We start from the raw sequence: 26,258 nt of genomic DNA on the forward strand, positions 1-26,258 counted from the left end.
TTGACGAAGCATGCATTACCGTGATTTCATCTTCATGTATATGAGTCTTTAAACTTTTGAAATAAAACCACCATTAGCAACTTCCATGAAAATAGCATCACACCTGAGTTCAAATATTAAAATCAACTGTAACTAGTCTTGTGCAGGTGCTATTTAAAGCCAGAAAGGTAAATTAAGCCCTTTTGTGTCATAATTTTTTAAATGCTACTGTTTGGATTGATTTGGGATCTCTAGTTTACAGAGAGCAGTAGTAACTATTTTCCTCTGAGAAGGGTAGATTTCATTACTTTGGGTAGAAATAAAACCTAATGGTACCATTAAGTATGTAGTATATGCTATCTTCCCCCAAAATGGTATTATAGGGTAAATGTTCTAGGTCATGAAATACTTTTGTAATATTGTACTCCCTATTCTTCTTTTTTAAAGGTAGCAAATTGCCTACAAATAATCTTACTAATATTTAGATTAAATGTGTAATAATAGAGGCAGAAGTCCAAGCCATACTGCTTGATAAAGTAATTGGTTTTCTAGACCTAGAAAATGTTGTGGGGTTTGGTTTTTTGTTTTTGATTTTTTTTTTTCTTCCCCTTCACTGCTACCTCTTCTCTTAAATAAATACACATGTTCTGAATTATATTGGATTGATTTAAATGCAGGGTACACCAGCACTGTCCCAGTCTGGCATAGCAGCTGATGCATTGTTGAAGGGAACTATCACCCGGCTAGCTACAGAAGACAGCAGCCCAGAAAAGTGCCGAGAGGAAGCTTCAGCCAAAGGCCATGTTATTTATGAAGGCAAAAGTGGGCATATTTTATCTTATGATAGTGAGTATTTGCATATTCTACCTGATCAAAGTTAAGGCTGCAGCAGGTTCTGCTTTTATAATCCAGAGCTGAAGTATATCTGCTTCCAAATGGATAGGTATAAGCCTGAGTTGCTGGGGTGCCCTCTGGGAGAAGTATTGCCCTGCATATGTTTTTGTGCCAATGTTCTGAAGAGTCTCCTGTACTATGTATTTAAAATATAGTTAAATTCTTTCATTTCTGTGTCATTTATTTCCAATTTGTCATGGAATATTTTTATTTCGAAAGGTTAAACAACCGAGTTTAAAATTATCTGTGTTAAAATCAAAATAAATGTATCATTTAACTTTGAATTTCAATTGAAATACTGACAAATGAGTAACTGTTTGAACAAATATATTTTTTAACAAGCCATAAAAGATCTTTTTAAGGTTGAGATTTAATGTTACAATGTTATATTGAAGTCGTGTTGTTAAAGTATTAATGACTTGTGGTCTCATTAAATGTAATGCTTGTGTCTTTTATTGTCCACATTTCCTAATCACGCTGTTGTAAATTTTGCCAGCTATTAAAAATGTTCGTGAAGGAACAAGGAGTCCAAGAACTGCTCATGACATTGGTTTAAAGAGAAGCTACGACACAATGGAAGGAAATATAAAGCAAGGAATGTCAATGCGGGAGTCTCCAGTGTCTGCACCACTGGAAGGTAAAACAAGCTGCTTCCAAGGTGTTTAGCGTTTTATCCAAGCCTTTTGTATTGATGTAAGAGCATTTAGAGTTATTTCATGGAGCAGACAAGAGAGAAAATAGATTTAAATCTTACACTACTAACCAAATCCACATAATAGCCACTGCAATTAAAGCATGCTGGGAACATAACTGGAGTAGATCCTAGTTTTCCTTTTTGTTTTGCTGGTGTGTTACCATAACTGCAGGTAGTTCAGTTAGCACTTACTCCTCTCAGTAGATCTGACACATGTAACTGACTGTTCAGTCCCAGCGGGTTGGGGCAAAGCTCAAACAACACTCGGTCATACTAGCGCGGACTCCCTGGACGCAGCCATTCAGTTAAATATTGGTCTCAGCTATGGCACAGTAGCCTGGTAACACAGTGGCGTTATCTTTTTGCATTCCTGCAGTAAACCTCTTCAGTTATACCAAGCAGAAGACTTGCACAGCTGCTGTATCCTGCGTCAGGGCATTCCTAATATTGTTTTGATTTAATGAACTATAATCCAACTGAGCTTGCAAAGGTCAAGTCAGGTCATTATATAACTTTTCTGATTGTTTTTTAAAAATACAAATGCAAGAAAATGCTTCATGCCTAAACTATGGAGTCTTACTCCTTAAATGCATTTTGTCCCATCTGTGTATAGCCCTTAAAGGCTGTTTTGTGTACGTTTTCATCAGAAGGAGCAATGTGAATAAGAGATTTCTAGACTATGTATAGAAATTCAGTGTTGCCTTTGAGCTGCTGATGCATTTGGCTCATTTTCGGGCTCATTTGGCACGTGTGAAGCTGCTCTGATGCTTTTATGCTGTATCTCATCACTGACATGTTTTCTGTCCTCAAACTGTGGAAAATTGAGTTCTTTGAGGGCTTGATTTAAATTCCTACTGTAGGAGCAGTAAATTCAGCTCTTCCCAGATGATTCAATATAAACTTTGATTAATTTGGAGGATGTTGAGGTATATTTTGGGGTGTTTTTTTCTCTTTGTTCCACTTCCCATGACCTTTCTTTGCTAGGTAAGGAAATTGGAGTGGAGCATAAGAGAAGCAGTGACTGCTTTTGGGACAAGAGTTAAGCTTAATTATAAAAAATACCTTGTGTTTTCTCAATATGTTAAAACTTGCACCAATGTAACAGCACGAATACTTGAATGGAAATATATTTTTTTTTAGGGCAGGATGCTGTTTATAACATGTTGATACAATGACTATCATACTGAAGCTAGGCCTTCTGGGCACTAACGTGACACAGATAATATCTGTAATGTATGTAAGGAGGAGGGTTTTTGTTGTTTTGGGGATTTTTTTTGAACACTTGTTTAATTCTCTAAATGACGTTTGTTTCAATTTTAGGTTTAATATGCCGTGCACTGCCTAGGGGTAGCCCACATGCTGAACTAAAAGAGAGAACAGTGTTGTCTGGTTCTATAATGCAAGGTAAAGTATTGCAAGTTTAGAAGGCAAGCTTTAATTACATCCCCAAAAATTTGGATTTCTGAACCTTAAAACTATTATTAACAATAGTAACTGTGTTAAAGGGGGAGCTTATTTTATTAAACATGTTTTCAGAGCATAAATCAGCAGCTTTCTGACATGCTGTATACAAAGCTAATCTGTAAACATAGCTTTTTTTTTTTTTGAAAATAGACTTTTTTAATATAAATTCTTGGTAATTTAGCACTCTCTTTTTTTTTTTCTTCTTCTTAATGAACATTGGCAATTCCCCAGACCTCTGAAGATGTACCCTGCTGCCTTTATTTCAGCATCTGAAATAACTTGGGATTATTTCAGTAATATATTGAATATTTGTTCAGTATTATTTTTCTGGTGATTTTTTTTTTTAGTCTTCAGAATATATTATCACAGGCAATAGCAAACCAAAGTTCCAGTATTATGATATGTAGTTAGTTACTGTGTTTATGAGAAAAGAGACTTAGTAATTATTAATACCAGTGATGTGATTCTCCCTTTCTATAAAAGGCACACCACGAGCAACAGCTGAAAGTTTTGAAGAAGGCTTGAAATACCCTAAACAGATCAAGAGGGAATCGCCTCCCATAAGGACATTTGAAGGAGCCATTACCAAGGGAAAACCATATGATGGAGTCACTACTATAAAAGAAATGGGTCGTTCCATCCATGAAATCCCACGACAGGACCTATTAAGCCAGGAGAGTCGCAAGACTCCTGAAATGGTGCAGACAACCAGGCCAATCATAGAAGGCTCCATATCTCAGGTAAATACAAAAAGCACTACTAGACTCATACAGTTGCTTACAGACTCAGTAGTGAATTCATTCAGGATATTTGAATAATCACAAACAGAGGAGGGGTGGTTTATTTTAAGAAGGCTACCAACTTATAAAACTTAAAAATATTTTCTGTGTATTAGAAAAATCCTCACACTTCTCCTGCAGGGAACACACTGGCAAGCAAATGTGAGAGAGCTGACAAGTAACAATCATTAAGATTCTCTGATGTGGTGGACATAATGAACTATGATATCGGCAGTGTGAATTTATTTGTTTGTTTGTTTGTTTATTTGCCCGAGTGAAACATCGGCAGAATAACCTTACCTGATCTTTTTCTCCTTTTCAGGGCACACCCATAAAATATGAAAGCAACTCTGGCCAGTCTGCCATCAAACACAATGTAAAATCTTTAATCACTGGACCAAGCAAGCTACCCCGTGGAATGCCTCAGCTGGAAATGGTGCCAGAAAACGTGAAGGTGGTGGAGCGAGGAAAATATGAAGATGTGAAGACCGGGGATGCAGTACGTTCCCGTCACACGTCTGTAGTCAGCTCTGGTCCCTCTGTTCTCAGGTCAACTCTTCATGAAACTCCCAAATCACAGCTGAGCCCCGGGATTTATGATGATACCAATGCTCGGAGGACACCCGTGAACTATCAGAGTCCAATGTCCAGGAGTTCACCTATGATGAATAGAGTTAGTGAGGGTATGTTATTCCTATCAAGAGTAAGACAAAAAGTGTTAATGATTTAATTTTAAGCTTACTTTTAAACTGGTTTCTGTAATCCATTCTACCTTTTTTTTATTCTAATGGCTTCTCTCAATTTGGAGTATGGCTAGAAAGAATTTTAGAAGGCTGTAAGCTGTTATTGAAATAAGAAAATGAAAATCTGCCATGTTGTAACATGGAGGTGGGAGAGCAATTCAACCTCATTTTGCCTTTGATTATGGATCATATTGACAGTGTTCCCTACAAGGGTGATGTTTTAAGGGCAGAAGCTATTCCTGAGTTATAGAGGTATTTAGATGAGGAAGATAATATGGTGAAGTGTAGGCAATCTTAGTTTTAGTATTTAGATTTTTCACCAGAAATAGTTTGTGATATAAAATATTCTCTGTGATTTAATGTATCAGATTGCAGGGTCCTCTAGAACGTTCCTTGCAAGCCAGCGTATACTTACAGCTGAATTTTCTGTTGAAAAATATGCATTTTATTAATTTGGGTTTTTCATTGGTTTTAGCTGGAATATCTTCTGGGAAGCCAGCAAATCATGAAAGGAAAAACACGCTTACTCCGACACAGAGGGAGAGCGTGCCAGCGAAATCTCCGGTCCCAGGGGTTGATCCTGTAGTGACTCACAGTCCTTTTGACCCTCATCACAGAGGAGCAACTCCTGAAGTCTATAGGAGTCACCTCCCCCCTCATTTAGATCCTGCTATGCCATTTCACAGGGCTCTGGATCCTGGTAAATACATTTGTGTTGGGTTTTTTTAGTTTTAGAAATATTGTATGCTTTGATGCACAGAAAATATACCTTTATAAATTATATCTGGCTATTGATAATTGCCTTTTAAACACACACTGTTGTGTGTGTTTTTCTGTCCACAAACAGTGCATAAATGCTATTTTCATTTATTTGGCACTGGCTAGAGAAAATTGATAGCACTTCTCATTGAAGCTATATAAACGTCTGAAACTTTCATTCGATATCACTCATACTGTTTCCTCAATCTTCTCCTTTTTTCGCCTCCTTCACCCTCAGCTGCTGCTGCTTACCTGTTCCAAAGGCAGCTCTCACCCACCCCAGGCTACCCAAGTCAGTATCAGCTTTACGCAATGGAGAACACACGTCAGACAATCCTAAATGACTACATTACCTCACAGCAGATGCAAGTCAATTTACGACCTGATGTAACGAGAGGATTATCTCCTAGAGAGCAAACTTTAGCTCTCCCGTATGCAGGAGCAAGAGGTACGTCTGTGTTTTTTCTGATGTTCTTTAAGGTGTGTTTTGGGTTGATTGGTTTGGTTCATTGCTGCTTATAAATATAGGTGTCTGTATGTATGGATGGATGCATGCATACAGGTATAGATGTGTTTGCAAATGACTTGTCATACATCTACCAGGCTTTTGTGGATATAAAGGAAAACTACGTATGTAATCAGTATTGTTAAAGGGAAGGCTGTAAGACTTAATAGTGTTCAAGAAGCTAGATTAAAGTGATATTCAGAAGCATATTTAACTCATCTTCAAACTTCAGAAAAGAGAATTATATCAAAATGAGAGCTTCTTCAATATGAAAATAAAAGCAACAGCTAAAAGGGTAAGGTTTGTGAAAAACATTGTGATTGTTTAAAGATGTTATATTAGAGAGTTAGCAAACGTGTGTGACCTGTTGTGGGGTGGGGAAAAGCCTAAATCAATCAGGACACTTAGCAGCAGGAAGGAGCTATTAAAAGTAAAAAGACATCTCACAAAAGTGTAACTCCTCAAACAAAGAAAATGGAAATCTTGCCAAGTTGAACATAAGACTATGAAGGTCCAAAAAATTGAGGAGCTATTTATAGAGCCAAATGAACTAGTAACTTTTTCAGATACACCAGAAGCAAGAAACTTGGTGAAGAAACTGTAGGAACTGATAAATCATCAAAACTCAGAAATAATGCTTTAGAAGATAAGGCCATTACAAAAAAGCAAAGCCGCTTCTTTGCAACTCTGTTCACTGTGGAGATTTTTATATTTCTATGATGGAGATTTTCTTTATGGGGCATGAGTTTGAAGAATTCTTTCACATTGAAATGTTGAGCAAAGTCTTAGAACGAAATAATAAAATGTATAGTTATGAATCCTGGGGTTCATTCTCCCAGGAGTTACAAACTTGACAGGAAATAGTTGATCTAGCAGCTTGGTTACTGGATATGATAATCTGTCTATCGCTTAAATTGGTTTTGATAGTTACTGGTAAAATGGAAGATAGCAAATGTGAGGGAATTAGGCTGGTAGGACTAATTGTCTTGGGGAAAAGATATAACATCTTGCAGTGTTTTTAATTGGTTGGAAAAGAAACAATAAGTGGGTTTTATAGTAGGGGAAGTTATATTGGACTTCCAGTGGAACCTGTGTGTTTCAATGTTTCATTTGGTTTTATGAATATAAAAGATCTGGAAAAGGGAGTGAATGATGTTGGGTAATACCATTTTGCTAAAAGATGGGATTATTGAGCAGAGGTGAAGTATGCATTTTTCCAAAGGGCAATTAAAGGGAGTGCTAGAAATGCAAACTCTGACTTAGCAGGTTCTTAAATTGCTGCTTGCCAGATCTAAGAGAGTATAACCAGCTGGAATATAGTTCTGCACTTGCCTTATTTTTATATTTTTTCCACTAAACATTCACTGCTGACTGTTACCAATGAACAGGATATATAATGTGTGGACCATTGGTCTGTCCTTGAATGGCCAGTCTTACGTGTGTCGTCTCCTAACAGGAATTATTGATCTGAACAATATGGCTCCCACTATCTTAGTGCCCCATCCTGGAGGAACAAGCACACCGCCCATGGAGAGAATCACGTATATCCCTGGTACCCAGCTTACGTTCCCTCCCAGGCCTTACAATCCTGCTTCTCTATCACCAGGTAAGAGCTCTTATGATTTGGTGGTCTCTAATCATCTGACACACTGACATAATTTACCATCTTTATTTAGCTTTCATTAATTACATGTTTTGATGTTTTCTCAGGTGATGCTTTTTGCATGCACTTCTCACTTGGATAGCAAAGGTTTTCTTAATTATATCCTTATAGTTACATTAACAGCTGAAGAGCACTGACAAATTCAGAATTTGCCTCATTCTGTCAAGTCTTCATTTATAGCCATTTGATTATGATTTCACTAACCTCATATTGCATGTGTTGAAGAGTGGAATTTGGGTCTATAAGCTGTCTAGTTTCTAACTGTATAGAAGCCACTTTAGTAAAAAGTTGTTGAGCATTCCACTGTTGCTGTATGTTAATCATTTGTCTTCCTACATAAGTGGATAGTCTTGAGGGAAATGAAAATGTATTTGGGAAATTTTGCTGGAAGTGGATGGCAGAATATATAGGCAAGCGCTTACATCAAATTATGCTTGAGTATCTCTTCTTGCTACTTCATTTTATCTTGTGGCCCTTCCAGGACACCCTACACACTTGGCAGCTTCTGCAGCTGCAAATGCTGAAAGGGAACGGGAAAGGGAGAGGGAGAAGGAACGGGAAAGGGAGAGGGAACGTGAGCGAGAGCGGGAAAGAGAACGAGAACGAGAGAGGGAGAGAATAGCTTCAGTCCCTGCTGAACTTTATCTTCGACCAGGTGAGTGCTCATTGCTACGTTTGGATCAGTTGTCTTGTAGAATGTAACTGCTTATTTTCTATAGCCGCTGTTAGCAACATGCAGCTTAATAACGACATGTTACACAGTTTGGTTTTAGTCTGCACTTAAGGCAGGTTCCTGTTACCTAGCAGTTCTGGTCATAATTGCAACTTCTGCAAGTACCAGGCTTCTTGATCTTTCTCTCACAGCAATGTAGTACTGAGGGAATGGTGTGAATCCCAATTAGCACTAGCATAACCTGTGTGTCCTGTAGAGCATTGTAAACAGAACGCTACCATTTAAACCTTTAACACATACAGTCACATCTAGAGTGGTGGAGTCAGCTGGGAAACGATGCGGAGGAGACAGTATCAATCATAGTTCTGCATTGTCTTAAGAGTGATCTCTATATATTTTTGTTTGTTCCCCTCTGCTCTCTGTTCTGCAGGTACAGAGCAGCCTGGCAGACCTGGCAGTCATGGATATGTTCGGTCCCCGTCCCCTTCAGTTAGAAGCCAGGAAAACATACTGCAGCAAAGGCCTAGTATTTTTCAAGGAACCAATGGGACAAGTGTAATCACACCGTTGGATCCTGCTGCTCAGCTACGTATCATGTATGTTTTATAAGTTACTCTTGCAGAGATATCTGTTCTAATACTTGAGCTTATTAAAAGGTGCATTTACCCTGAGAAAAATACTACAAGATGAGGATATACCACTGTCTGATTGCGCTTGGATTTATCGGGAATGATCCAATGCATTTTCACCAGTCTGGTTTGGATAGAAATTAGTGTCACAAAAGCTTCACTTTGTATGTATGATGTGGCTCTAGTTTTTGGTTGTGGGTTTTGGGTTTTTTTTTCATGTGATATAATTCAGAATATTCAATGTTTGCCAACAGGCAGCTCACCCCTGGAGCTCCCTCTATTACTCAAGGGTTGCCAGCTTCCCGTTACAATACTGCTGCTGATGCCCTTGCAGCACTAGTAGATGCTGCAGCCTCTGCTCCTCAGATGGAAGTTGCCAAAGCAAAAGAGAACAAGCATGAAGGCACCAGGATAGAAGAGAATATGGGACGCCGGTCAGCTGTGGTTACTGAACAGCAGCAGCTGGAGCAGAAGACACTGGAGGTAGAAAAGAGGCCTGTCCAGTGCCCCTATACATCTGCAAATTTTTCTGGTGGCAAGTCCCAGGGACAGTCTTCATCAGTAGTCTATTCAGAGGCTGGTAAAGAGAAAGGACCTCCTCCTAAATCCAGGTACGAGGAAGAGCTGAGAACTCGAGGAAAGACCACAATTACTGCTGCTAACTTCATAGATGTGATCATCACTCGACAGATTGCTTCAGACAAGGATGCACGAGATAGGGGCTCTCAAAGTTCAGATTCTTCCAGTAGTTGTACGTATCTTAGTAACTATCTACTTCTTTACTTTCTGTCTTAGCCTTTTAGGGAAATAATATGATGTGAAATGATTCTGATGTTTAATGATAAAATATTCAGCTCTGCATAGCAGAAACACTTCGTAGACAAATACAGGTTTTGCATATAGTGACTCAAGATCCTGGCAAAATCAGGGTTGTTTGCTTTATTTGGATTCCATACTCCAACATGAAATGCAAGATAAGACAACTAACCTGATCAGAGGTCAGGAAACCTAAAATTATTTGGTTTATCTTGGAACACTGTTTTGTGGAAGTATTTGCATTGCCATGATTATCATCAGAAAGACAGTGTTTTGACTTTCATTTCACTGGTGTCATTTTAATGGAAGCACTAGTGTTGCTGTGTATAGGCAACAAAAATTTTCTGTGATATTTACCTTATTCCCCAACCTTTGCTTGGCATTCAGTATCCTCCCACCGGTATGAAGCTCCTGGAGATGCCATTGAGGTGATTAGCCCTGCAAATTCACCTGTACCTACGCAAGAAAAGCTACAGCCCTATCAACAAGAGACACCTAAACCAAGCCAGTCAGAGAGTAAGTTTATCTGCATCTGCTTATATTTATCAGCTCCATAAACTCCTAATAAAGTTAAAATATCTTGGGAGTCTTTAAGTGACCTCTTCCCACATTCGTAACTTTTCAGAAACTTTTGTTGGAAGTATGTCGTTGCAGTGATCTGTGGGAAAACTAGAGCAAATGTATTGGAACTGACACTTGGCATTAAGCAGAGCTACTTTACCTTACAGCGTAGCTGATTTAATAAGAAATTTATTTTCAATATATTCTTTAAAATTACTTCACATTGGTGTCAATGCCCACAATTTTTTACCTATTAGTAAAGCTCAAACTATTACAGTATAGTTTGCAGGTGAGAAATCAGTTGAAATTCACTTGCATCATGGAATGAAGCTTTATTTATCTATTCTAAATTGTAGGGCCTGTATATGAAGGGGGGAAAGGTGGTTATCCCACAGGATACATAAAATCTAATGCAGAAACACCTCATCTTTTAAATTTCTAAGCACAGAACTTTCAAACCTTGAAGTTTCAGTAATACCATCTTAACAGACTGACCTTTTCTTCTTCGATCAGATGACCCAAACAGGCAGTATGAGGGGCCGATTCACCGCTATAGGACACAACAGGAACCCCCTTCACCCCAACAACCTACACCTCCCTCTTCCCAAGCAGAAGGGATGGCACATGTGCCCAGGACCCATCGACTTATCACCCTTGCTGATCACATCTGTGTAGGTTTATTTGCATACATCTTTTCAGATGTGAAAAGTTATATTTTGATGATGAAAGCACATGTTTTGGAACATAATACAAATTCTGTAATTATTAGTTTTACTTTGAGGATATTGTACGATAATGTGTGTGAACTTATAATCATCTCATTTGTTACAATCGGGCTCATATTCATCTAGTTCACAAATACATACCCTCTGGCCAATGTCTGACCAGGATCTCTTTTCTATTTTTTTTTGGCCACAATCAGCAAATTATTACACAAGACTTTGCTAGAAACCAAGCAGCTTCTCAGGCCTCTTTGCAGCCTCCCACCACTACATTCCAGAATTCCACCCCTGCTCCAACGCCTGTTTCAACCCGGGCAAAGACATCAAATCGCTACAGCCCGGAGTCACAGTCACAGTCTGTCCACCATCAGCGGCCAGGTGCTAGAGTGTCACCTGAAAATCTATCTGACAAGTCCAGGGGAAGGTAATGCACGTATTCAGTTTAACTGCAAATTTAATTAATGCCCAAATACGATATTTATAAAAAATAGCACAGTAATCCTGATGTAGATCAGATGTAGAGGTATCTTTTGGTCTTTTTTTAGGCAACGTCTGTCTTGCATAGTTTTTGACAATTGCTTGGCTCTATAACATAGCTTATAACTGGTTTCCCTTCACTTTTTATGCTTAATTTCCAGTCCTTAGAGGGGTGAAGATGTTTAATTATTTAGAACTTATCAGAGTCATTATGGACAATTCAAAGTCATCTCTGAGATTTCCAAGCATACTAAAGCGTGTAACGTATATAACTAGACATAAATAGTTATGTAACAACTGGAATGCAATTACATCTGTTGACTACTGCTTTACGTGCATTAAGAATTCTTACCTGTCTCTGAATTATGGATGTAGACCTGGAAAATCTCCGGAGAGGAGTCATGTCTCTTCAGAGCCCTATGAGCCAATCTCACCACCTCAGGTCCCGGTTGTACATGAGAAACAGGAAAATGTTCTTTTGCTTTCCCAAAGAACTGAGCCTACTGAACAGAGGTATGTGTAAAACTGAATTTTAAAAACATTCTCCTGGATCTTTGTGCTGCAAACAGTATCTTTAATAAAGAGCAGTTTAAGCGATCTTCCTCTGGTACCACAGGCAAGTTGTTAATCGCTGTTGATCCTTTTGCACTAGCGTTCAAAACTTGCTACTTGGGAGATGCTATGGGAAGCCTGAGTGAAATGTCATCTCTGTGTGCTCTGTCTTAAGCTTCTTGGTGCAAGTGGTGTGTTCTGTGTCATACCTGATAGAAAACATTATAGCAAAACTCCTTGTGGGTGCCAGTTTGATAAAACCGAAGTGGTTTTTGGGAAAGATCCATTTTCTACAATTTTTATTAAATAAGTCAGGCTTCTCCTGCCTGATCGGCTTCCTGGATACTGTCCTGGTGAAGTGAGGAGGAACTCTGGCTTCCAACACTTACTAGAGCAACTTGTCACATGAAATATCACTAAGCTAAGGAGCTTAATTTCCAGGAGGTGTGAACGTGGGGTGTCAGGAGGTCCATGCATCGGGCAGCCCTGTTTCCCAGGGCTGTCAGTCTGCCAGGTCTGCAACATAAAACTACATGGGTTCCCTGGCAGACTGTATCAGTGCTGGTGTCTTCAAATGTCTGGCAGATGCACGTTGGAATCAACGCTCTGTCATGTACTCTGCCTGCTGGAGAAGGAATAGCACCCACTGTGCTCACCACGTTGTTATTTAAGGCTCATGCTGGTGAAATGGATTAATTTTTTCTTATTTTTTTTTCCCCCCTCCGCTCTGCAGTTGCTGGCGGGGTTGTTACAGTCCATGATGAATGGTAGCTAGATGTGAAGGGGTTTTCAGGAATGTGGTAGGGAAGATTGCACTTTTTAGAATTTTAAGGATCTTGGTCTAGAAAACCTAGGGTCTTTGTCTTTTTTACTGTATTTTTAGATTATTTTTTAATTTCAGTATGGGGTGGTTTGGGGTTTTTTTTTTTACGGTTGCGGGGTTTTTTTGGGTTTTCGTTTTTTTTTAATTAAAGCTGATTTGCCAGATTGCTTCTGCGTAAACAAACTCAAGTATTCTAAGCATCACAGCGAACATAAAGTCGATCATTTTTATCCACTTTCGAAAACAGTGCAAGTTGTTCATGACCCTGATATTAGCTTAGATTTTTTCACCTGAATTTCTTCATGCTTTAGTTTTGGGGGGTTTTTCCTTAAAATTCTGTAACTGGAATGCTACTGCTTTTTATAATCTTTATAAACAGCCTAAAATTTGCATATTTTAAGACCTGAAGATAAAACACACCCCTTGACAGTTTAACATTTACTTCAGCATTTTTTTTTACACTAATGTGACAGAAATTATGTGCAGAAAGTGTGCCAGCTACTGTGAATGTAAAATTGATAAGGGGTGTGAAATACAGAACATGGATCCCTGTCTGAATTTGTGCCATAGAGCAAGAATGGCTAACTGGCAGCTCTTGAGCCAGATTCCAGTCCGTAAGGTTATTTTACCTGGTTTCTAAGAATGCCTGAAATAGCTTATTTGCTTGGACCATGTGTGACAGGGTGGGTGAGCAGATTTAAAAAGAAATATGTCCTTTTTAGTGGCGTACTGGGGATGAGTGAGAAGATGATTGTAAATAGGAGCAGCTAGGATGAGTATTTGGGCTTCTAGCTTAAATATTTTGCCATCTACCAATTTGCAGTGCAAACTTCAGCCAGCACACAGGTTGCAAGGCAGAAGTAGGCGCCCCGAGATAATTTGCAAGAGCATCATCCTGTACCACAGACAATGGCATGGTCACTTTTTCTGTGAGCCTGTTACCTGGATAAAGCAGATGTTCTTGGATAGTCATTAGACTTGTCCAGTCCCCAAAAAATAGGCTGAGGGAAGAGTCTTAAAGCTCGTATGAATGTTGGCAGTTTCTTCGTGACTGCTTTTGAAAAGATTTAAATGTATGTCTTGAAAAATGTTCTCTCTTTGACACTTATTGGTCTTGGCAGGACTGACTCTCGCTCTCCAGGTATAAGCTACCTGCCTTCGTTTTTCACCAAACTTGAGAACACTTCACCAATGGTAAAATCCAAGAAACAGGAGATATTTCGAAAGCTGAACTCATCTGGTGGAGGTGACTCTGACATGGGTATGCAGGACTTGCCTTTTCACTGAATTGTTCTAGCTTAAGCTTTACGTGACTGCCGTCCACAGACGTCCTATCCTAAATATGTTTCAAATAACATATGAATGAATATAAAGCTATGAATATAAAACACATAATTTATTACCAAAAACCTGAAAGATTTTTTCTTTTTGTTTTTTTCCTTTTTTTTAAATGCTGATGTATGTAGGACTGTCACATTTAAGCTTTTCAACGCTTAATTTGAGAGATGGAAATGCTTTCTGAAAACTACAGAAAAAATGTGTTGTTATTCTTAACTTTGTGTCTGTAGTTTGCTTTGTATCAACATTAACTATTACACACTTTCCTTTTTGGAAAGATGTCTTACAAACTGAATATTTTGTGTTTTCTTGGCCCTTATGATTACGGCTGTTAAAAAGACATATTTTAATATAGTTTCAGTAATGGCTATTGACATGGTGGAATATGATACTAGAACTATATTTCTGTTTTTCTCTTAGAAACCTTAACAGAACTTTGTATCAAAATTATCAGTAGTAAGAGTTTAAGCTGTTTGTGAACTTGGTACCTAACAGAAAGTGTTTGAAAGTGAATGCTCTTGCATTGAGCAACAAATTAATCTCATTCTAAGAAACAAGGCTGTGTCAGTAGGGGTTGCAGTATTCTTTTTATTGGATCCCCGTTGTGTGCACGATAGATTTTGCTCTATTGAAAATTTTGTGTGCATGCTTGGCATACAAACACACTTTCCATTGCTGCCAATAATATTTTCATTTATATATTGAATTCAGTGTTACGGTTGAAAATGTTTATTCTCAAATTGGACTTAATACAGGTAATGTTGGGGGTGCGGATGTTTAACCATTCAAAGTTGTTGTCATTTTTTTTTTTTTTAAATACATACAAATACTCAGCCTGTAAGATGTGTACGTTAAAATATGTATTTAGCGAATCACATGCAGCTTTGCATTTTAAAGTACATAGATTGTGAAACTTAAAAAGTCAGTCTACTTCCTGAAGTAACATCTTTAAAAGAAGGCTAGCCATGACCATATAAGATACTTTTACCCTGCTATAGATCATTTTCCCGAGAAGACATAGATGCACATTCATCTTAGAAGACTGAGAAAGAAAAACCAGAACATTGAAAATAGTTCAAAGTAATTATACCTTGTGCATTAGGACTAGTAATGATCACTTGTAGTGATAATCAATACTGGAAAACTCAATGAAATGTTGTACTTTAATTGCAGCAACTGCTCAGCCGGGGACTGAAATATTCAATTTGCCAGCAGTCACTACCTCAGGTAAGATTTTCAGTAGAAGAAATGATATATGTTTCAGAAAAAATAAACTAATGTAATATCTTCCATGTATATGCTTTGGGGAGTCCAGTAAATGAGGAAGATGATGAAAATTTAAAAAGTAATATCCTATGTGAAAATTTGTTTCCTGTAAAGCAAAAATGACCAAAGGAAGTTTCAGAAAATATTTTAAATGGGAACTTAGGCAAAAATGTTTTATTTCTGTGTGCTCTGCAAATTCTACACAGAAGTAGTCATGAAATTGGTTAGCATCTCACTTAAATTTAAATACAGTATAGTTCAACAAAACTCGAGCTTCGTTCATCAAATGTAGTTTAGTTTATAATTTGATCTGTTTAAAATAATGACAACTTTTTCTATGATAAATAAATACTAAACACCCTCAACTTCCTATGAGACTGGGAAATTAAACATAACCCGTAACTGTGTTAACGAAGCGAGTGAGGCAGAGAATTGAACTGAAATGTGGGAGATAAGAACTGCCAAATCCGAATCTTAAGTTGTACCACAGATTGACTTAACGTGATTTTGGCCAGTCGCTGCCCCATCTGGTATAGAGCTTCTGTCTTTTAAATGGAGAAAGTACCAATCTCCATTAATTTAGATGGAAGACAAACTTTTGGAGTAAATATTTGCCATGTATCACATTTCATAAAACAAACTAGTATGGATCATTAATGAGAGAAGTATTTCTCTGGTCTCTTCTCTTACAACTGAATAACAACTGCAGATTGTACTTAATATGCTATCACAATCAGCATGCTCAGCTTCCTTTGCTATTAAAAAAAAAAAAAAGTGACCTTCTTGCAAATAGTCTGATGTGTAGTGGCACTACTGACGTAGCTCTTCATTGTTTGCTGGCATGTCTAACTTGTAGTCATTGTGAGCTGCTTTGGAGCATGTGGCTTTGCATTTTAAAAAATCTCATCTTTGGGTTTTTTCCCACCCTTTTGCCTCTCTTTAAAATCTTTTCCCATATCCCTTTGTAATTTCTCTGAGATGTTTTTTGCCTCCCCTCCCACCTTTCCCTGTATGTTTTCTTTTATCTCCCAGGTGCAGTCAGTTCTAGGGGTCATTCCTTTGCAGATCCTGCCAGTAATCTGGGTCTGGAAGACATTATTAGGAAAGCATTGATGGGAAACTTTGATGACAAGAGCGAGGAACATGGAGTTGTAATGTCACAATCCATTGCGGTAGCACCTGGCAGTTCCAGTGCTGCAGTATCAGCAAGTAATGAGACGCGTAGGGAAGAAGCTAATCCATCACCAAATTCAGGTGAGGTATTGTAGCTCCTAAATATTTAATGGTCTTAAAGAAAATAAAAAGAAATTAAGGCTTTGAGTAGATTTGGTGTCACTGAAAATCACTGTCTTTCCTCTGGAAGTCACAGAGATGGTGTTTCCATTCCCTCTAGTGGTCCTGGCTTTCAGAATGGTGCTGATGACTTCAGGAGCATTAGCCAGTATTTCTTGGAGAATGACAACACTGATGAAACAGGGAAGAGCTAACAGGGTGTATTAGATACCTGAAGCTTCTCAGTGGTTTGAAAATGCGTGTGTCGTACATCATCTGTAAAGAACACGTGACAGTGGGAACTGGCTTGAACTGAAAACATCTCCCTTCCTAAAAATAGAAATATAACTCTGTTGTGATAAGAACAGGCATTTTCTTGCAATAGTATGTTAGAAGATGAGCCTATATGGTCACTAATTGCAGTAAATCAGCAGCATGCCAGAAGGCACCAGTGTGAAACTTCTGTTGGCTGCTATGTAATAATTTATAGAAACAGAGAGAGGCTAAAATGCAGTGTAACATTCTTGTAAAATCTGTCCCTTCTCTTTCCAGGAGGGGGAGTCAGCAAGCAGAAGCTAATTGGCAAGTCAAACAGTAGGAAGTCTAAGTCTCCGATTCCTGGACAGGGATATTTGGGAACCGAAAGACCTTCTTCTGTCTCATCTGTGCATTCAGAAGGGGACTACCACAGACAGACACCAGTGTGGGCCTGGGAAGACAGGCCTTCATCAACAGGTGAGAAATGTGTTTCTTTCAAACCTAATGAATCAGATGTGATATTTATGGGAAGGTCAGATGTAGACATATTATAACACTGGTATATTGGTCAAAAGATTACAGCATCTAGATCTAGGTTCCAATATATGAGGATTTTCTGAAAACAGATTTTCTACTAATTGTCACAAGCAAAATCAGACTATCTTGCAGATACAGATCTCTTAGAACGGCTTGTGTTTTTGACTTGGAGAAACTCTCTTTTGACTCAGGTTCGACACAGTTTCCTTACAACCCATTGACGATGAGGATGCTCAGCAGTACACCACCAACATCAATTGCGTGTGCCCCACCGTCCATGAGCCAAGCAACCACTCACCAACAGAACAGGATATGGGAGCGAGAGCCTGCACCACTGCTTTCAGCACAATATGAGACTCTGTCTGACAGTGATGACTGAACTATGCAGATAATTTTTTTTTTTTTTTTAATTTGCGGGTCAAAAAAAGAAATCTATTTTTGACTTGTGCCCATAGAGACTTTCCAAGAGAGCAAGGGCCACACAATGAAGAATTAATGGAGAGTCCATTAAATGCCTTCTGCACAGGCCATGTGTTGGAGGATCGTGATCAAGAAGGTTGACTTACTAAAGATAAATATGTAAAGAGTTTTTAAAAATGTGGACTATTCCTGTTCTACATCTATTTGTAAAGAAAACCATAATGTCTTTAAATCATTCTTCTGTAAATAGAGAGTACTTTTTGCAGTGTTTTTTCCCTTGCTATAGTATCTGGTGTACTTATGTTCAAATCATTGCCTAAACTTTGGGGGTCATTTTGTAATTTTTTTTAAGCATTTTCTCCAGTGTAGAGTACTCTTCATAACCCTAGCCTCCCTACCCGCCTAGCCTAACCATAACCCTAGCCTCCCAAGCAGCCTAGCATTGTTGCCCATTTAATGCCGTGCCACTTCTTGCAGGCATTGTGCTTTTATATAATTTCCTTTTCCCCTAGACACACTTTCTCAGTGGTGTTCGAGCTCTTGTGAAAATGTTGATTTTTAAGACTGACCCCTTAATGAATTCTGTACATTAACATAGTCCGGTTCGCTGGAATAAGATGATATATTTCTTTGAATTTTAAATTCTGCCACATTGTAAATTTTTGGTGCAGTTGGTTTTATTTAGCAACACTGCAGAAATATTATTGCATGGGTATGTTATGGTTCATTTTTAAAAGGGTAAAAAAAAAACAAAACCCAACAACAAAAAGAACAGCTTCTGGAGGCATACCTCACTGTTATGCACACTGGGAATTTTACCTGTGCCCCAAAAGCCTACCTTAGTGTTTTCTGTTTCTGCATTGTATGCAGTCAAAACAGGCTACTAAATTTTACTGTCATATTTAATCACAGCAAATGGCTTATCTGAACAGAGGCTCTGGGTGGGTTGATAAATCCTTTAAGAAGAAAAACTTCTACATCCCAAGTTTAAATAAAACAAAATGCTTTTATAGAATAATTGAGCAACAAATGAGTCAACTACTTGGCTTCTGTTACAACCAGTTTGAAATAGGTACTGTGATTTTTACCTTCTTCCAGTCTGATTTTAAAATCTTTATGTAATAATTATTTTAAAGTCTGTGTCCCCATCCCAATCCCTAGCCCTATAAGCAAGCTTTTGGTGGAAGTCCTTACAAATGCTTAGCTTAACTCCTAAAGTGTGCAATACTTGTTAGGGTGATTTTTATTTTTAAATCGTATATGGTACTAGGAGAGTCTCCATAATCATTCATCTACCAATGCTATGATATACTTGTAGGTCATGTATACATACATCTGGTTAGCGATATCACAGGGTGTCCTGACATCCATCTTCAAGAGCATCTTATTTTTTGCTGCACTGACCTCAGAAAGTGAATTTCAATCTTCTGGGGTAGAAGGACTGATTTACAGATAGCACTGAGTTGGGGGGTGGCATGGTCTGTCAGATTCCAAACTGCTTTTGCATCTCATCAACAGAGTCTTTGCCTTGAAGTTATTTTCCAGTCAAAATATTTTTAATTCAACACTGTATTTGCAGTACATTGCATGGAAGGTATAATGCAGCTGTGTAACCTTAAGCCGTGTAAGCTTTACATCTAATGGAAGGACTGTAATGGTCCAGTTACAAACAGGAAGAAGTACAGAACTCTGTATCAATAGCAAATTTGAGTTCTTTGGAGGAAAGCCTTTTTGTCCTAAGTGTGGGAAAGAAAAAAATCCAAAGGAACTCATTTGGAAACTTGACACTGTGTTGCAAATACAGAATTATTTTGCTACTTTTTTTTTAAACACTGCATCAGAGTAGATCAGTTGATGGTCTTTAATCTCCTTGCAGTCTTTCTCTAAGATTTTTCTCACCCTCCCATCCTTTACCCTTCTGGCTTAAAGTAGTGAAGTTTTAATCCTGTTTGTAGACCTGTGCCTATTTTAACTTTTTTGTTCCCACAGCAACATATACTGGAAAACGAGGTGATCTGTCCTTTTTGTAGATTTAAATTTGGAGTGGAGAGTTAAGTTCCATTCTAAAACTCACTTGTTCTCACTTTCTTAGCGTAACAAATACAATGTGAGAGAGGCATGTACAGACAAATGTCCTTGCTAACTGTACAGTAAGTATAGCATGTTCATTGCAAAGCTTCGTGTTATTGCTGCTGCAGCAGCAAGATAGCCAAAGTAGAATAGTCATTTTCTCCTAAGATACAGCTTGAGTGGCATTTGCACATAAAATGTTGCTGCTTTTTTGTTTGTTATGAGTTCCAACTTCTCCAGAGCAAAAACCTCTCCAGAGCCTAAGTTAGGGTTTACCGCAATTCCAGTAATTTTCAAGTATGGAATTACATCTGACCTGTTTCAAACAGGAAGGTGTTTGTAAATCATGTTTACAAAGTGTAGTTTACTACAAATTTTTAACTGATTTCTGATCAGCGCTTTCACAATGGTTTCATCTTGATATGTTTCGTGATTCTGATATGAAATCATTTAAGACTTGAAAAACCCATGCATCATAAAATTCAACTTTTTTTTTTCCACACAATGTCTTCAGTAGACAGTGACTTCTGGATTCAGACCAATCAATAAAGGGGATCAGTTCTCCATTTGCTTTTCCTGTGTCTCCCTCTTGTTTTGCAGCATCAGGCTATGTTCATGAGAACAGGCAAAATACTTCCCTTAGGGGGTGCTGCAGGGTTCCCAGTTAACACTGCTGGAGTGTCCGAGGTCTGCCACTTAAAAACAAAACCCAGAACTTTAAAGGACTGGCTCTAATGTGTTAGAGCCTTTCTGTTTGTACAAGCATGCCTGTAACAGCCCTATTTTTACTTCCTAGCTTGCTGAGATCAAAGCTGTATATGTGACTTTAGTCTTTCCAGCTTCAGTGAACATCTACTGTAGAAAACCTGCCTGCCTCTTCTTTGCTCAGAGTTAAGCAGAGCTGAAGCCACTAATGCTACTGTAAGTAAACCAGTAATGATGCAATTAACATTAAGGGTTGTACCAACCAGCTGAAGTTTGTGCAAATGAGAGGTTAAAATAATGCTTGGTTAGGGACAGAATTAAGGATAGTTTTACTATCCTAACTAAATAACTTCTGGCTTATCTCCTTTGTCTTTAACATTAGGCTTCCCCGCAGAGCAGAACTGAAGAACTCCGTTGTATAAGCAGGCTGTTCATACTAGATTCACATGAAGGCATGTAGCTTACAAACCTGATGGTTTGTACAGACCATCTTTTCCAACAGGAAGCCTCAGCACTCTAGTACTGACCTGTCCAAGAAAGGAGGACAGCTTTGGCACTTGGTGTGCTCTTCACTGGGGTAAGGTAGCAGAGTGTTTTATTTCTGACAACAGCTCTGTTTTGGTAACAGTCTCACCCCTCCTCTGAGAGGACATGTTCTATCTTTGGATGCTAAATGCTTTGAAGAAAAACACCCGATCTTCAGGCAACCTCTGTGAAAAGGATAGGGAGCTACAGCTCTGTCATAGGATGGGTACAGTCTGGGAAGTTAATACATACTGAACTGTAGCACTGGCAACAGTACAGCCTGTTGTGCTAGTCAGCATCTAAAGAGAGACACTTCCTGCCTGTTCTCTTTTTTGTGACTTAACTTTAGAATGACCATGTTTTACAACTGATTACTTCTGTGAACAGCCAGGAATAGCAAGTGACTACTCCAACTTAACTACCTGCTAGACTTGCACTTAGCTGGCAGTCAGGACAAAGTTAAAGCACTCTAACCATGGACTACACCACAAATTTACATAGTTAAGATTTCACACTTTATTTTGGGCTAAGTTGTTAGGCAGCCCGTCTTGGTAAGCAGTCCTTAAACTCCTCATTGCTATTCCCCTGGAAAATTGCACCAAACTGGTCCCAGGGTGCTTGTAGTGACCAACCCTTGCTGCTGTCAGCCACCTCTAGGTTGGACTCAGTGGCTAAACTTATTTGGAGCCCTTTCTCCTCTTGGCCAGCTCAGCTAGTTCTTCTTGGATATGCTGGACAGAAGCAGCATCTCCCTTCTGTTGTGCCTGCTTGAGAGCTTCTTTGTATACCTGTTTTGCTTGTAGAAAGTCTTCTGCAGCAAGAGGAAAAAGCAGCAAGCTAGCCAATTACATCACCCATTTTCAGAGTCCCCTCCTGAAGCTGACCACAGGCAAAGGACATGCAAAAGACTAACTGGAACACTTCAAAAACCAGAGAGGTTCAGAAAACACACAGCATAGGGTGCCAACTATGGCGCAGCAATGATGATGGGGCAAGGCACTGCTTCAGCATTAAGATCTCATAGAAAAATCTCAAGCATGGCTTCTGTCCTTTTGCAACCACTTACTGTACATACAGGACAAGGGAAACACAATCCCCTGGCAACCCTTTGAGTCAGAAGCACCAGTACTGCATTTATCTTGGACAGGATCCTTCAGCAGCTGAATTCAATTTGAATGCAGCACAGGATGCCCACACAAAGTCAGCAGACCTACTGCTTAAACTAAAAATAGTAGCACAAAAATAACACTACAGTTCAATCCTACAATGCAGGTATCTGCAGTCAGCACAAGCACAGTGACATAGGCTGGACATTTATTTACCCACCTTTGTGCATCAGAATTGCTGCCAGGTTATTCAGCACCATGTGCTCCTCAGGGTGCTGAGTCTCCTTTGCCAGCTCAGCTGCCCTCTTCACATAGGAGTAGGCCTCATCATAATGCCCCTGAGCATCCAGTACAGTTGCCAAGTCATTCATCAGGACCACAGTCTGCACCAGGACAGAAAGGAAAGCCTCAGAGCAAGACTTGTGTAGAAGTCTGCAACAGCAAGAGCACCAGATTCATACCCATCACACTAGTAAAAGCAGTATTTCCCAGAGAAGCTTTCAGCAAGAAAATGTCTTATATTTATGTATCAGCATGCTGCATGCTCATTCTTCCTGGCAGGAAAGCAGAACATAATTCAGTGCTATGTACATTTGATGACAGCAAAGCTGCTTTTAAAGCTGCCTCATTCCCTAGGAGATTAGCCTTTCTTTCCCCAGTAGTCCATCTACCATTGTACACATCACCTGTGGATGAGTCTCTCCCTGAACATCATTCGATATCTGCAGAGCCTTCTCATACATTTTTTGGGCCACTGGGAGCTGGTTAATGTTTAGGAGATAGCGAGCATAGGAGTCTAGGCTCATCCCAAGCAAGAGACGGGTGTTGGCCTTTTCTTCAGCTGCAAATAGAGAGGAGCAGAAGTGATCACTTCTGCAAGATCAAGCATGAGTCTCCATCCTACAAGAGCAGGAAACTCATGCAGTGTGAAGACAATGGATTGACATGAAGATGGTGCTTAGGCAATATGGAAAGCAACATCAAGGACAGGTAAATGGAGAAAAGACAATGAGAAGCCTCTGGCAGACAAGGCAGTCCCACCTGGTAAGACATCCTCAGGCAAGTCCTTTTGCTTGGCAATCTTCTCCTCTAAGGTCAGGATGCAGAACTCGTAGCCAGCCAGGGCTAACTTGTGCCTGCAAAGTGCAAAAACTGAGCAAAGCTCCTTCTGCCCCTAAAGGGATGGATGTGAACACCTTCAATTCTAGAGGGCCTGTAAAACAACTTTTCCCTTCACTAGCCCCTTCTTGCCCTCAGCGCTCTCTTCTTGACCATGGCCTGTTCTCTTCTCTTGACCCATGGGCAAAGGCATCCAAGAGGTGGACAGGCCACCCTCCCCTCCAAAAAAGGCCAGCAACTCATGCCGATGCTCCACTAAATAAAAAATGAAGCTACAAGTTACCAGCCACCAACTGCTTCAAAAGCTTCTTTCCTGTGAGGTCTGGATTTAAGATTAAAGAGCTACGTCCTCCAGGGCTACTTCTGCCCTAAGCTGGGCAGGTCATAACAGCACCTTTGTGTTGATGGTATGTTGTCACATCAAAGCTTCCTCAGGCACTCTATTCTTAAAGAGCCTCTGCTTGGCCACCACTGCCACTGTGACGCCGAGATGAAAGCAAAAGATGCCTTTAGCAGGGAACTCACTGTTTCTGAGCAGCATAGATACTGGCCAGCTTGAGGGACATCTCAAGGATTGCATTGTCATCCTGCCAGAAGGACACATAAGGCAATTGTTACTCTTCTTGCATCTCCCCAACAGAAACATTACTTTGCCAGAGAACAAGTTTAGACCTTGAAAATACCCATCCTGCTGTCTCCAGAGCTGCCATCCCCTTAACAGAAGTTGAGAAGCCGGCAAGCTCATAGCTAGTATTGTCCTTTTCCAGTAGGAGGTGTTACAGCACAAGAAATAAACCAAAGAATTGTTCATACTTCCCCCTGAAAGCCCTTATCAGAAGAACATACCTCCTTTGTGTCCCCTGCAAGCAAATAGCTCATACTTGCTTTGTAGAGCTTTTCTGCCTGAAATGAGAATTTTGAAAGAATACTGAGGAATGATGCCACTTAAACAAAAGATCTCTACCCTTTACAGAAGCAGACTACTGGGAGAAATCTGTCTCACTATTTGTGAGGTTTACATTGTATGTCAAGGCCAGTCAGAAGTGAAAGGCTAACCAGAGCCCAATGATACCACCAACTAGTAGGGTCCTCCCAGTTTCTACTTTAGGGCTCCCGCACTAGCCATGAGTTTACCACATCTGTGTGCCTTCAGGGATTTCCTGCATTCTCCTTCGGACACTCACCTAAATGCTTGACTGTGGCATTTGACAGTAATTAGTATTCCTTCCCTTGCACACCATGTTAGAGCTCAAAATTAAACTGTGAAAGCATCTTTCTTAGCAGCATGTGCCCCAGAGACTGCACTCCCAAGGCAAATTATTCTGCTTTATACAGGGAGATCGCTGCCTTGCAAGTCTCAGCACGCAGCTTGTCACAGCACACTGCACCTCCCCGATCTTACACAAGACCTTGCATAAGATGTCAGCCTCTTGAAATTCAGGGGAAAAAACCCAAGTTACTCACATTGTCCAGCTGTCCCCGCATGAAGGCCACGTTTGCCATCTGGAAGAGACAGACAGTGCAGAACCCTGACAAAGATTGTGGGGGCTAGCCTCAACGCAACTGCTGTTCCTTCTACCACAGCCCCAGCATACAGCACTACAGCCCCCACGAAGGGAACTGCAGCCCCACGGTGACTTCTAGCCCGGAGCAGACAGCCGTGGGTCAGCCCCGAGCAGGAGGGCAGCCAGGTCAACCCCTGCCAGCCCCCCGGGCCTCACCATGCTGTAGGTGTAGATGATGGCTTTCCTGTTGTCCGACTGGTGCGCCAGCCCCAGGGCTTCGTGCAGAACCCGCTCGGCCTCCGCCAGCTCACCCTTCATGACGCTGAGCTGCAGAGACGGGAAAGCCGAGGGGCAGGTCACCGGCCCCACGCTGGGGCAACACACACACCCCCCCGGCCGCCATGTCCGCGGCCCTGCAGGGGACGGCGCCTCACCTTGGCTCTCTTCAGCAGGAGGATAATGGCGTCCTCGCCGTCCTCCTCGGCGTCCCTGGGGAAGAGGGAGACGGCTGTGGGGCGAGGGTGACCGCCGCTCGCAGCGCCCCGGCCCGGCCCGCAGCGCCCCGGCCCGCCGCCCGCCTCACCTCCCAGGAAGCCCAGGGCACCCCCGCCCGGCCGGGCCCACCGCCGCGCGAACCCCGTCCTGCTGCTGCCGCCGCCCTCCTCCCCGCGGGCCCCGCCGCGCCAGGCGGTCCGTGGCGGCGGAAGCCCCGCGGGGCAGCGCCGGGCGGCCAGACGGCACAGGGCCCGCGGCACCGCGGCCGCCAGCATCTCCCCCGCGGGCCCTTTAAGATCTCGCCCGCGCCCTCGCCACGTGATGCGGGCCGTGGCGTCACCCGGGGCAAAGGGCGCCTGTTGCTATGGAGACGCGCCCTCATGGCTGCGCGGCCACAGGTAGGCCCGGCTCTGGCCCCGGGGTCGCCGTCCCAGGACCGCGGCCCTAAATAGCTCCGACGCAGCTCCACCGTGCCGAGGGAGCCCCTGGGGACCGCAGCGGGGAGCAGCCGCGAGCAGCCGCCGTGGCTCTCTCTGCTGGGGCCTGGCAGCTGCCGGCCCTTCCCTGAGATACTCCCAGCGCGGCACCCGGGCCCCGGGGCAGCCAGGCCGCCCTGCTGCGAGGGCGCGGGCGGTGGCGGGTGGGCTGTACGTCCTCCTCTGCCGGGAACTTCCTTGGCCCAGAGCAGGGACGCTCCAGGCCAGAGCCTCTTCCTGTCGCTGGCTGTATGCCCCCCCGGTCCCCTCCACGGGGTGTGTTTATACATCAGGGTACCTGAGAGACACTCGTGTGTTTTTGAGAAACCCTTTGTGCCGAGAACGTGTGAAAAACATGTTTCAAAAGTTGCTAAAAATGCCCTTTCCTTGGCCTTTCCATCACAGGGTTGAGATAGAGTACTGCCCAGATACG

At 41.1% G+C, this 26,258-nt stretch overlaps 2 protein-coding genes across 6 annotated transcripts in view; one reads left to right on the forward strand and one right to left on the reverse strand.

The window, feature by feature from the left end:
* The window catches only part of NCOR1 (nuclear receptor corepressor 1), a 74,121-nt gene extending 56,020 nt beyond the window's left edge, over positions 1-18,101 (forward strand). For 3 of the 5 annotated variants that reach the window (XM_054847863.1, XM_054847864.1, XM_054847865.1), the window contains 20 exons: positions 657-825; positions 1,370-1,510; positions 2,888-2,971; positions 3,515-3,771; positions 4,133-4,493; positions 5,029-5,253; positions 5,551-5,760; positions 7,274-7,423; positions 7,962-8,135; positions 8,584-8,749; positions 9,037-9,533; positions 9,986-10,114; positions 10,673-10,830; positions 11,082-11,305; positions 11,734-11,871; positions 13,855-13,994; positions 15,245-15,298; positions 16,370-16,591; positions 17,162-17,344; positions 17,596-18,101. In XM_054847863.1, the coding sequence (XP_054703838.1) occupies positions 657-825; positions 1,370-1,510; positions 2,888-2,971; positions 3,515-3,771; positions 4,133-4,493; positions 5,029-5,253; positions 5,551-5,760; positions 7,274-7,423; positions 7,962-8,135; positions 8,584-8,749; positions 9,037-9,533; positions 9,986-10,114; positions 10,673-10,830; positions 11,082-11,305; positions 11,734-11,871; positions 13,855-13,994; positions 15,245-15,298; positions 16,370-16,591; positions 17,162-17,344; positions 17,596-17,783 (3,870 nt within the window). In that variant the 3' untranslated portion in view covers positions 17,784-18,101. The remainder of the gene's footprint in view (positions 1-656; positions 826-1,369; positions 1,511-2,887; positions 2,972-3,514; positions 3,772-4,132; positions 4,494-5,028; positions 5,254-5,550; positions 5,761-7,273; positions 7,424-7,961; positions 8,136-8,583; positions 8,750-9,036; positions 9,534-9,985; positions 10,115-10,672; positions 10,831-11,081; positions 11,306-11,733; positions 11,872-13,854; positions 13,995-15,244; positions 15,299-16,369; positions 16,592-17,161; positions 17,345-17,595) is intronic. The other 2 variants (XM_054847866.1, XM_054847867.1) reach the window with 2 other exon arrangements.
* Positions 18,102-21,616: 3,515 nt separating this feature from the next.
* Positions 21,617-25,731, reverse strand: TTC19 (tetratricopeptide repeat domain 19). Its single transcript, XM_054847868.1, is given in 11 exon segments — positions 21,617-21,935; positions 22,451-22,613; positions 22,917-23,071; positions 23,272-23,366; positions 23,875-23,936; positions 24,196-24,252; positions 24,814-24,852; positions 25,071-25,181; positions 25,289-25,362; positions 25,438-25,707; positions 25,710-25,731. Coding segments are annotated over 11 exon segments (1,182 nt in total). The 3' UTR covers positions 21,617-21,801.
* Positions 25,732-26,258: the final 527 nt, after the last annotated feature.

The sequence above is a fragment of the Grus americana genome, chromosome 19 (genome assembly GCF_028858705.1).
Source record: "Grus americana isolate bGruAme1 chromosome 19, bGruAme1.mat, whole genome shotgun sequence".
NCBI classification, from domain to species: Eukaryota; Metazoa; Chordata; class Aves; order Gruiformes; family Gruidae; genus Grus; species Grus americana.